The 12,967-nt window shown below is 42.7% G+C and overlaps 1 protein-coding gene across 4 annotated transcripts in view; it reads right to left on the bottom strand.

Moving 5' to 3' along the window:
* Positions 1 to 12,967, bottom strand: part of LOC129826660 (kinase suppressor of Ras 2-like) — a 130,057-nt gene that overhangs the window by 89,209 nt on the left and 27,881 nt on the right. For 3 of the 4 annotated variants that reach the window (XM_055887627.1, XM_055887630.1, XM_055887628.1), the window contains exon 5: positions 12,326 to 12,869. In XM_055887627.1, the coding sequence (XP_055743602.1) occupies positions 12,326 to 12,869 (544 nt within the window). The remainder of the gene's footprint in view (positions 1 to 12,325; positions 12,870 to 12,967) is intronic. The other variant, XM_055887629.1, reaches the window with a different exon arrangement.

Here is a 12,967-nt window from a genome sequence, read left to right as displayed (position 1 = left end):
GAGAGAGAGAATAAGATGGAGAGGGAGAATAAGATGGAGAGGGAGAATAAGATGGAGAGGGAGAATAAGATGGAGAGGGAGAATAAGATGGAGAGGGAGAATAAGATGGAGAGGGAGAATAAGATGGAGAGGGAGAATAAGATGGAGAGGGAGAATAAGATGGAGAGGGAGAATAAGATGGAGAGAGAGAGAATAAGATGGAGAGAGAGAGAGAGGGAGAATAAGATGGAGAGAGAGAGAGAGAGAGAGAGGGAGAATAAGATGGAGAGAGAGAGAGAGAGAGAGAGGGAGAATAAGATGGAGAGAGAGAGAGAGAGAGAGAGGGAGAATAAGATGGAGAGAGAGAGAGAGAGAGAGGGGAGAATAAGATGGAGAGAGATTTAGAGAGAAAAGGAGAGAGAAGAAAGAGAGGGAGCGAGAGAGTGGGATAAAGAGAGAGGGAGAATAACAATTGATTGACTGATTGATTGTTTAATTGATTGATTGAGTAGAACTGCATCAAGCAGGTGAATTACATGAATCCAGTGTAATTGGCCTGTGGGTGATTGATGAGAGAGAGAGATTATATTTATTATATTCTCAGTATACCACCATGAAATACATGTAACACTTACCCAAACTAGACATATTCTCATCAACTGTCCCCAAGATATGTAAATATGTCAATTAAATCAGAAGACAAGTCAGTCTTGCAACACTCCTTCCATAATACCAATTATCAAATCAGCGAAAGGCTCGTCAGTTACTTGTTCTTGCTGTTGTCAATTTATTTTTATTTTTTTCTAACAAATTAGTGCTGTTTTTTTTTTTTTTACGGTCATCCACTCACTGCATACAGAACATATTTGAAACTAGCTAATTAGACTTCTTCTAAATTTAAGCCAAACTATAAAATTTGTTCTGTCATTAGACTACTGCCTTTCAACCCTTTCATTTCTCAACACTTCTAATTAGCTGCAGCTGAGAAAATCATTCATTAGTCGTTGCCATTTAAAAACAACTTTTCAAAAATGATCAAGAGGAAGGTATTCATTTGACTATTCGAACACCGCAAGTTTCCAAATGTTCATCCATAACCAAGACCAAAACAAATCGTTCTTGGCCACTCATGGATAACTGGGTAGTCTACCCTCTTTGGGGAACCAATGGAAGTAAACAATAAGAATGAAGCCATACAGGTAACGTTATCATGGCTGGTTGATGAGGTAACTCACTGTTCACTGGCAGTAGGAGGATTGTGAAGTCTATTGTTTTTTCAACTATATCATGGCTGTCAGAAAGTCCCCATTGCTAGGACAGCAGACAGGCTGCTCAGTGCCTTCTGTCCCCGACCACCAAACTCTCCAGCATCAGTCCACCTGTCACAAAGTTCAGACTAGAAGCTATTCCCAGAGTTTCACACTGCAACGAGCCACAACACGCCAACACGTCCTCTGATAATTGTATACTTTTTGTGGGTTTGTGCACACAGTATAGGGATTGAGGGTTATATTGACACTGTTCTCCATACAGAACTACACTGCCATACATAAATAACTGTTGTTTTTGCAGGTTTGTTGTTAGAGTATGGATGGTTCTAGAAGGGGATTAACATTCTATAGGTGAATCAACCGAAGGGGGAATCCTAACACAACCATTAACTTCCCTGCTGTTTCCAGGATTCTGTGCATAAAGATATCACAGATAATAAAACAGCTGTCAGGCAGCTGTTGGTCCTCAGTTCAGTTCTACTGATGTCAACTGGTACTCAGTAGGACCATCTCATTAACACACACACACACACACACACACACACACACACACACACACACACACACACACACACACACACACACACACACACACACACTAGAGAGATATGCCATCAGTAGGAACATGGCAAGGTTAAAGGTTAATCCATCTTATTCCAAGATAGCGTAGCAGTCGGACGTGTGTTTTTGTCTTGTCCCTTCCTGTCCCTTGTCCCTTGTAAACATAGTTTTACCTTGTTGATGTTTTTTCGTATATATATTTAATATTTTAATATCACTTTCTATCTACGGACTGAATATACTCTCCTGCAACCCGCCTCACCCAATGTGGCACGGATCTGCTATTTTTATACTTAAGAACTCATCAACTAATCAAAAGCTAGCCAGCTAACTGGCTACCAGCTAACTGGCTACTAGTTAGCCACGGCCCGCTAGCTGTCTAAAGTACATTGGACTGTTAGCTTAAGAGGCCCATCGGACAAATTCTTTGTCCACTATACCCACCATACGGAGCCCTGCTGATCCATCGTCTGAACCGTTGCCTGAACCGGAACCCCAACAGAAGCTAGCCAGCTAACTAGCTACTAGCTAGAAGTCAGCTAGCCACTGCTAGCGGTCATCAGCCACCTCTAGCATGGACAACTCTCGCCAGTCTGCACAGCGCGACTCAAACCAGAGCAAATCTGACTTATTTTTCTCCATATCTCCGGATTCCTACCGCAAGCTGCTATTCGAGTGGCCACTCCTGGCTAACGTCACTGTCCCGAAGCAAGAACCAATTAGCCTGGAGCTAGCCTTGCTAGGCCCATCTCCCGGCTAGCCAAAGAGGTCCATCAGCCACTACTTGGGACACAATCCCTCTTTTTGCCAACTGGCTTGGACCCCCGCTGACTCATCCCGACTGGACCACTGACGTGATTCGCCCGATGGTGTTTTTCTCAACTGGCTCCACCGTTGCTTCGTCCCCTGAAATCCCATCCGCTAGCATGCTATCCGCGGCCTGCTAGCTGTCCAGAGCACATCGGACTGTTAGCTTAAGAGGCCCACCGGACAAATTATTTCTATACCTATTTTGCCAATTGGCCTGGTTTACCACACGGAGCCCTGCTGATCCGTCTGCCGACGTAACACCACGAGGGGGCCACAACATACTTTCTTCCGTTGCGACGTCCCTCCAAGGCCCTTCTGTTAGCTTGCTAGCCCCGGCCCGCAAGCTGCCTGAAGCCACTCACTGGACTTCTATGATCACTCGGCTACGCATGCCTCTCGCTAACGTCAATATGCCTTGTCCATTGCTGTTTTGGTTAGTATTTAATGCCTTATTTCACTGTAGAGCCTCTAGCCCTGCTCAATACGCCTTATTTAACAACATTCTAAAGATTGATTCAGTACATCGTTTGACATTTCTACTGACTGTTACGGAACTTTTGGACATTTCGTCACGTTATAGTGGAGGCGCTTTCTGACTTTGGAATTGTTTACCGAAGGCGCGAACCAAAGTAGCTAATTGGACATAAATAACGGACATTATCGAACAAATCAAGCATTTATTGTGGACCTGGGATTCCTAGGACTGCATTCTGATGAAGTTCATCAAAGGTAAGGAAACATTTATCATGTATTTTCTGGTTTCTGTTGAGTCCAACATGGCGGCTAATTTGGCTATTGTTCTGAGCTCCGTCTCAGATTATTGCATGATTTGCTTTTTCCGTAGTAAAGTTTTTTTGAAATCTGACACAGCGGTTGCATTAAGGAGAGGTATATCTATAATTCCATGTGTATAACTTGTATTATCATCTACATTTATGATGAGTATTTCTGTTGAAACGATGTGGCTATGCACTATCGCTGGATGTTTTTGGAACTAGTGAATCTAACGCGCCAATGTAAACTCCGATTTTTTGTTATAAATATGAACTTTATCAAACAAAACATGCATGTATTGTGTAACATGAAGTCCTATGAGTGTCATCTGATGAAGATAATCAAAGGTTAGTGATTAATTTTATCTCTATTTCTGCTTTTTGTGACTGCTATCTTTCGCTGGAAAAATGGCTGTGCTTATTGTGGTTTGGTGGTGACCTAATATAATCGTTTGTAGTGCTTTCGCTGTAAAGCCTTTTTGAAATTGAACACTTTGGTGGGATTAACAACAAGAATACCTTTAAAATGATATAAAACACATGTATGTTTGAGGAATTTTAATTAGGAGATTTCTGTTTTTTGAATTTGGCGCCCTGCACTTTATCTGGCTGCTGTCATATCGATCCCGGTAGCGGGATGCAGCCATAAGAAGTTTTAACATACATCTTGAATAACGTTCCAACCGGAAAATTAAATTGACTTCAGAAGAGCGATGGAACGGACGTCCTACTCATGTGAAGGCGCATGGTGAATGCGGGATCAGCCCGTGGAAGTGATTACTCATTCCTGTCTCCTTCGGCCCCCCTTCACATTAGAGTCATCAGACAAAGTTCTGTTGACTATTGACATCTAGTGGAAGCCGTAGGAAGTGAAAACTCATCTATATCTCTCTGTCATTTCAATTGAGAGCATGGTTGAAAATCTGACACCTCAGAAACAATTCAAACAGGAAGTGGAACTTCTCAGGTTTTTGCCTGCCACATGAGTTCTGTTATACTCACAGACATAATTCAAACAGTTTTAGAAACTTCAGAGTGTTTTCTATCCAATATGAATAATACTATGCATATATTAGCAACTGGGACTAAGGAGCAGACAGTTTAATATGGGAACCTCTGTGCAGCTCTGTGCACCTTTCATCCAAGCTACTCAATACTGCCCCTGCAGCCATAAGAAGTTAACACTTTAGTTCCACCTACCACACATGCGGTGACATCACCTGGTTTAGAGGATATTTCTAGGGACAATATTTCTTTCATCGTCACTCTAAGCACAGGTTGTTGCAACTAGAGGTCGACCGATTAATCGGAATGACCGATTAATTAGGTCCGATTTCAAGTTTTCATAACAATCGGAAATCGGTATTTTGGACGCCGAATTTATTTATTCATTTATTTTTTACACCTTTATTTAACTAGGCAAGTCCGTTAAGAACACATTCTTATTTTCAATGACGGCCTAGGAATGGTGGGTTAACTGCCTTGTTCAGGGGCAGAACGACAGATTTTTACCTTGTCAGCTCAGGGATTCAATCTTGCAACCTTATGGTTAACTAGTCCAACGCTCTAACCACCTGCCTCACGACGAGCCCGCCTGTTACACAAATGCAGTAAGAAGCCAAGGTAAGTTGCTAGCTAGCATTAAACTGATCTTATAAAAAACAATCAATCAATCATAATCACTAGTTATAACTACACATGGTTGATGATATTACTAGTTTATCTAGTTAACTACACATGGTTGATGATATTACTAGTTTATCTAGCGTGTCCTGCGTTGCATATAATCGATGCAGAGCGCATTCGCTAAAAAGGACTGTCGTTGCACCAACGTGTACCTAACCATAAACATCAATGCCTTTCTTAAAATCAATACACAAAAGTATATATTTTTAAACCGGCATATTTAGCTAAAAGAAATCCAGGTTAGCAGGCCATATTAACCAGATGAAATTGTGTCACTTCTCTTGCGTTCATTGCACGCAGAGTCAAGGTATATGCAACAGTTTGGGCCGCCTGTCTCATTGCGAACTAATTTGCCAGAAATGTATGTATTTATTACATAACATTGAAGGTTGTGCAATGTAACAGGAATATTTAGACTTATGGATGCCACCCGTTAGATAAAATACGGAACGGTTCCGTATTTCACTGAAAGAATAAACGTTTTGTTTTCGAGATGATTGTTTCCGGATTCAACCATATTAATGACCTAAGGCTCGTATTTCTGTGTGTTATTATGTTATAATTAAGTCTATGATTTAATAGAGCAGTCTGACTGAGCGATGGTAGGCACCAGCAGGCTCGTAAGCATTCATTCAAACAGCACTTTCGTGCGTTTTACCAGCAGGTCTTCGCAATGCTTCAAGCATTGCGCTGTTTATGACTTCAAGCCTATCAACTCCCGAGATTAGGCTGGTGTAACCGATGTGAAATGGCAAGCTAGTTAGCGGGGTGCGTGCTAATAGCGTTTCAAACGTCACTCGCTCTGAGACTTGGAGTAGTTGTTCCCTTTGCTCTGCATGGGTAACGCTGCTTCCAGGGTGGCTGTTGTCGATGTGTTCCTGGTTCGAGCCCAGGTAGCGGCGAGGAGAGGGATGGAAGCTATACTGTTACACTGGCAATACTAAAGTGCCTATAAGAACATCCAATAGTCAAAGGTATATGAAATACAAATCGTATAGAGAGAAATATTCCTATAATTCCTATAATAACTACAACCGAAAACTTCTTACCTGGGAATATTGAAGACTCGTGTTAAAAGGAACCACCAGCTTTCATATGTTCTCATGTTCTGAGCAAGGAACTTAAACGTTAGCTTTCTTACATGGCACATATTGCACTTTTACTTTCTTCTCCAACACTTTGTTTTTGCATTATTTAAACCAAATTTAACATGTTTCATTATTTATTTGAGGCTAAATAGATTTTATTGATGTATTATATTGAGTTAAAACAAGTGTTCATTCAGTATTGTTGTAATTGTCATTATTACAAATAAATAAATAAAAATCGTCCGATTAATCGGTATCGGCTTTTTTTGGTCCTCCAATAATCGGTATCGGTATCGGCGATGAAAAATCATAATCGGTCGACCTCTAGTTGCAACTCCTATTACTAGCCTGTTAAACCTCTCTTTCGTATCGTCTGAGATTCCCAAAGATTGGAAAGCTGCCGCGGTCATCCCCCTCTTCAAAGGGGGAGACAATCTAGACCCAAATTGCTACAGACCTATATCTATCCTACCCTGCCTTTCTAAGGTCTTCGAAAGCCAAGTCAACAAACAGATTACCAACCATTTCGAATCCCACCGTACCTTCTCCGCTATGCAATCTGGTTTCAGAGCTGGTCATGGGTGCACCTCAGCCACGCTCAAGGTCCTAAACGATATCATAATCTCCATCGATAAGAGACATTACTGTGCAGCCGTATTCATCGACCTGGCCAAGGCTTTCGACTCTGTCAATCACCACATTCTTATTGGCAGACTCAACAGCCTTGGTTTCTCAAATGATTGCCTCGCCTGGTTCACCAACTACTTCTCGGATAGAGTTCAGTGTGTCAAATTGGAGGGCCTGTTGTCTGGACCTCTTGCAGTCTCTATGGGGGTGCCACAGGGTTCAATTCTCGGGCCGACTCTCTTCTCTGTATACATCAATGATGTCGCTCTCGCTGCTGGTGATTCTCTGATCCACCTCTACACAGACAACACCATTCTGTATACTTCTGGCCCTTCTTTGGACACTGTGTTAACTAACCTCCAGACGATTTTCAATGCCATACAACTCTCCTACCGTAGCCTCCAACTGCTCTTAAATGCAAGTAAAACTAAATGCATGCTCTTCAACCGATAACTGCCCACACCTGCCCGCCCATCCAGCATCACTACTCTGGACGGTTCTGACTTAGAATATGTGGACAACTACAAATACCTAGGTGTCTGGCTAGACTGTAAACTCTCCTTCCAGACTCACATTAAGCATCTCCAATCCAAAATTAAATCTAGAATCGGTTTCCTATTTTGCAAACAAAGCATCCTTCACTCATGCTGCCAAACATACCCTCGTAAAACTGACCATCCTACCGATCCTCGACTTCGGCAATGTCATCTATGAAATAGCCTCCAACACTCTTCTCAACAAATTGGATACAGTCTATCACAGTCCCATCCATTTTGTCACCAAAGCCCCATATACTACCCTCCACTGTGACCTGTACGCTCTCGTTGGCTGGCCATCGCTTCATACTCGTCGCCAAACCCACTGGCTCAGGTCATCTACAAGTCTCTGCTAGGTAAAGCCCCGCCTTATCTCAGCTCGCTGGTAACCATAGTAATACCCACCCGTAGCACGCGCTCCAGCAGGTATATCTCACTGGTCACCCCCAAAGCCAATTCCTCCTTTGGCCGCCTTTCCTTCCAGTTCTCTGCTGCCAATGACTGGAACGAACTGCAAAAATCACTGAAGCTGGAGACCCATATCTCCCTCACTAGCTTTAAGCACCAGCTGTCAGAGCAGCTCACAGATCACTGCACCTGTACATAGCCCATCTGTAAACAGCCCATCCAACTACCTCATCCCCATACTGTATTTATTTATTTATCTTGCTCCTTTGCACATAAGTATCTCTACTTGCACATTCATCTTCTGCACATCTACCATTCCAGTGCTAGGACTAAGAGTAAGACATTTTGAGAGCTCTTTCAGACACTAAGGATAGCAGGTGAGGAATGAGGAAGCTGTGGTAACAGCAGCAGTAACCATGCAGTGTATTAACACCTGGAAATGAGACAGTGAAAAAGCAGCTTTTGTACCTGGCCATGTTGTGCCCCTACTGTTCTAAAGAAGGAATGAAACATAATGGAACAAAACATGTAGTCAACATTAGGAGAAACAAGTCAGCTGAACCAAAAAGTAGACTTGTACTTATCCTCTTTAAACCATGTACACTGAGTGGACAAAACATTAGGAACACTATTTGATGACATAGACTGACCAGGTGAATCCAGGTGAAAGCTATGATCCCTTATTGATGTCACCGGGTTAAATCCACTTCAATCAGTGTAGATGAAGGGGAGGAGACAGGTTAAAGAAGGATTTTTAACCATTGAGATAATTGAGACATGGATTGTGTATGTGTGCCATTCAGAGGGTGAATGGGCAAGACAAAAGATTGAAGTGCCTTTGAACGGGGTATGGTAGTAGGTGTGTCAAGAACTGCAACGCTGCTGGGTTTTTCACGCTCAACAGTTTCCTGTTTGTATCAAGAATGGTCCACCACTCAAAGAACATGCAGCCAACTTGACACAACTGTTGGAAGCATTGGAGTCAACATGGGCCAGAATCCCTGTGGAACGCTTTCGACACCTTGTAGAGTCCATGTCCTGATGAATTGAGGCTGCAACTCAATACTAAGAAGGTGTATATTCGTGTCGAGGAATAGCACTAGGCCTATGTTTCCCAAACCTTCAAGAAAACCAAGATTAGTTAATTAGTTGAATCAGGCTTTGCTAGTTCAGGAATAGATAAGCAAAGTGGAACTGGCTGGGGGTACCCAAGGAGAGGTTAGTGAAAGAGCCACTGTGTCCAGATGAGTGCTAGCTTTTCCAGGCACAGGCCAGTACTAAAACGGTCATTGATTAGAGGGCTAAACTCTGAGCCTGTAGTCTGTCAGTGCTCAGGGACCGGTAATCAATTATCTAATGCTGATTGAGTCCCTATTCACTGCCTGTTCATCCACTACCTCACAGGACAGACAAGTACATGAACACACACAGATCCACGCACGCACGCACGCACGCACGCACGCACGCACGCACGCACGCACACACACACACACACCAGGGCAGAGCCCAACCCAGATGGCAGGAAAATAACCTCCAAATATTAACTTACCAATTACCAATTAGGCAACGATGGGCCACTGTTATCTAATAGTATTATAAAAATGACTGTTCGTCTCCCGAGGGGCTCTCCTTTCCTGACTCCTGATGGTTCCTGATGACAGAAGGGACTGGGGTGGACCCTCTGGCCTGAAGGAAACAGGCTGATATGATCAAAATTTCACCAGATGAGACACACGGTTGGTTCAGTGGCTCAGTCAGGAACTCAGCACTTTGCTCTGTTATCTCTGTTCTGTTGACAGACATTGTTTCTCTACGGGCGCTGGTGGACGTGAATTACACTGAATTAATTAAACTGATTCAGCCTCGGGCAGGAAGATAAAGGACTAAATGGAGTTCAATGAGAGAAGGCACTCTCAAAAAAGCAGCTCTAGCTTGTATTTATTGTCTAACTGTTTTATTAAATGCAGTTAGAGACAATATAATGTTTCCTATGATTACCCTCTTCCTCTCTCTTGTATAGAAGTCTATCTTAATCTCAATCTTAGTTTAATAAAACAGTTTCAAGATGGAGATGCTTTCCTGGGACTATCCTCTCTGTCTTCTAAAGATCTTCACCTTATTCTATAGATTTGCTGTATTAGAAATGAGATTTTGAAAGTGTAAAGTGTGCCTCAAGCAGGCCAACAGTTGGTTGAAGTTGAACAACCCTAACTCTAAACACTCGTTTACAAACTTCTACGCTTTTAGTTTGATTGTACCGACTGCAAGCTCTCCCTCTCTTCATCCACAAACTCATTGAGAACCCTTGTCCCCCAACAGAATCAAACTTGTTACAACAAAAAAACTGCTCCAAAATCACAACCAGAAGCACAAGTGTTATTACTGTAGTAGACCAATAGCCCCCAAAAAGCCAAACTCTTCACACTTCATTCAACAGGTCCCATTACTGACAGTTCACTAAACATGGCTGTTGTTGTATCATTTGGCCAGTGGGCAGGTGGGTCTGTGGGTGGGGGAGGGTCCTTGCAAAAGAGGATTCTAATAATATCCCTTTCATACTAAGATGCCAACCTTATCATACTGCCAACTTTTTACCGCCTTTTCTTTATATCTGAAAGGTATTGCCGGGATCAAAGCCAAAACTTTTATTTCCGCCAAACGACCTAGTAATCATTTCAGTAAAGTTCTGCCTACGGCTTTGTATGAAACGTAGCCGCAATGCTGAGGCGGCATTGGCACACACTACGCTTCTAAAGTCTTGATGGTTGCTAAGGCAACGCCCGTTCACCATCCTCCTGCCAGTTGTAAACTTTGCGAGAGAAGTCACTTCACCCATCTGTTCACATAACCCACCACATGCACTGCTTTATTACCCACATTGATCCATAAAGAATCACTGAGGGAATAAATATCACTGAATGATGAAAATATTGCAATAAAGTAGGCTAATGCAATTGAAGGCATCAAATTGTTCCTGACTGAAACTACCAAAGTCATCCAATCCTCCTTGTAATAGATTTTAAGCAATAGCCTATGAACGTGTGGTCATCTAGATGATAATTTCAGCACCGTTTTGATTGGGACAGCGACATCGCCCTGCTTTGAGACAAGTGTGGGAACTCGTCTTGACTAAATCTATGTTTGGATATTGGTAAGGCTACAATTAGGATTTGAAAAAGTTGAGATGAGTGCGGCTCATGATCATCTTGTCTAGTTGAATCATTTACTTCAACATTTTGGACTTTAACAGGTGGATTACTTTGCTCTTCACTCACAGTTGTTTATTAGCCCAGGCCTACTCCCTACCTACTCCCTGCCTGTGACTTCACTGACTCGTCTGATAATCAATCAATGTGATTTTGTTTCACTGACTCGTCTGATAATCAATCAATGTGATTTTGTTTCACTGACTCGTCTGATAATCAATCAAGGTGATTTTGTTTCACTGACTCATTTGATAATCAATCAATGTGATTTTGTTTCACTGACTCGTCTGATAATCAATCAATGTGATTTTGTTTCACTGAATCGTCTGATAATCAATCAATGTGATTTTGTTTCACTGATTCACTGATTCACTGAATTGTTTTCTGGCTGGGCAAATAAGTGGAGGTGGTAGCTCGCTTGCTCATCTACCTCTGATTAGAAACATTTAGCGTGCTATAATGTAGCCTAAATCAAATGTAGGCCTATTTTTTTGCTCAATCGCATATAGACAACTCCAAAAGCCTGCAGAGGTTGTGAAATATGAATGAGACTCACATGCTTTTGAAAATAGGATTGTTATTATTTTCTATGGGTATCATGATGAAGATAAGACCCTACGCCAGCTTCCTAACAAAGCGGAGTGAGGGTAGGAAAGAGATGAAACGTGGATAAAAAAAGCATGAGATTGGGCTCTGTTTCAAAATATCACTTCCCCAAGAATGTGCTGTCATCAAGGCAAAGGGCGGCTACTTTGAAGAATCTCAAATATAAAATATATTTTGATTTGTTGAACACTTTTTTGTTTACTACATGATTCCATATGTGTTATTTCATAGTTTTTATGTCTTCACTATTATTCTACAATGTATAAAATAGTCACAATAAAGAAAAAACCCTTGAATGAGTAGGTGTGTCCAAACTTTTGACTGGTACTGTACACATGTGTGTTGACTGTGAATAGGTAGGTGTGTCTTGTCTGTTTAATGAACAAAATAACGACCTATTGATTTAATATGGATGGCGCAACAATGGCTGCACGGACCCATAACATAGGCCTGATTATCTCAAAATATGTAAATTGAATGTATTGAAAATACATTGTATTAGTCTTATGTTTCTTAGGACCTGCCTAAAGGAATGAATAATGGATTTATTTTTGATGGTGTATATTCTCAATAGATTTATTAAAATAAACCCCTCTCCACTACTACCACTCATCCCCCACTGGAGGTATAAAACGCCATACAGGCAAGAACTTGGTAAAAATGGGCTTGTTTGTAAGGGGGTCATATAAACATGGTTTTTACAGGCAAAAAATCATAAATTCTACGTGAAAGCAGTATTAAGGGTTCAGATAAAACAAAGGTCAAATGACTCACTTGGGTGTCTGCGTTTCAGCTGCTTCCAGACCTATGCGATTTCCCAGCTGGAACTCGTGTGACTTGGATCGGTGCAGCGCCGTGAGGCCCGGCAGCAGGTGGATGAGCTTTCGGCTGGGGGGTGGGGGAGTTCCGGGAGCCTTCACCTTGTTCCTGCGCCTCATGGGGGGCGTGCCCGGTGGGGTCATGCTGTTGACCACCAGAGGAGTCCGGGGAGGGGTGTGGGCAAAGTGCCTCTGGCGGGGCGAGGGGGGCAGGGAGCGGTGGCCCATGTCCATGGGGGGGAAGGCCCCCAGTCCCAGGTGGTTGTCCACGGTGAGGCGGTCTGGCTGGACGTAGGGGCCGTACGGATAGGGTAGCAAGGCCTGGGGGCTATGATATTGGCTGTGGTGCTGCTGCTTGTACTTGGCCTGGACCTTCGGGCTTTGGGAGAGCTGGAAGCGGACCCACTGGCTGGGTTCGGGAGAGGGGAAGGGAGAGTTCTCCTTGCCGGACTCGGAGGTGGGCCACTGGATGGACCAGTCTTGTTTGGCATGGCTGCCTGCTAGAGGAGGAGGAACATGTTACACATAACATAAACAACCACCTAATAACTTGACTCTGTTTCATTATTTACATTTATACTCATTTAACGACAATAAT

This window comes from Salvelinus fontinalis, chromosome 28 (genome assembly GCF_029448725.1).
Source record: "Salvelinus fontinalis isolate EN_2023a chromosome 28, ASM2944872v1, whole genome shotgun sequence".
NCBI classification, from domain to species: Eukaryota; Metazoa; Chordata; class Actinopteri; order Salmoniformes; family Salmonidae; genus Salvelinus; species Salvelinus fontinalis.
Note: the sequence above shows the minus strand (reverse complement) of the source record. Positions and strands in the feature narration are given on the sequence as shown.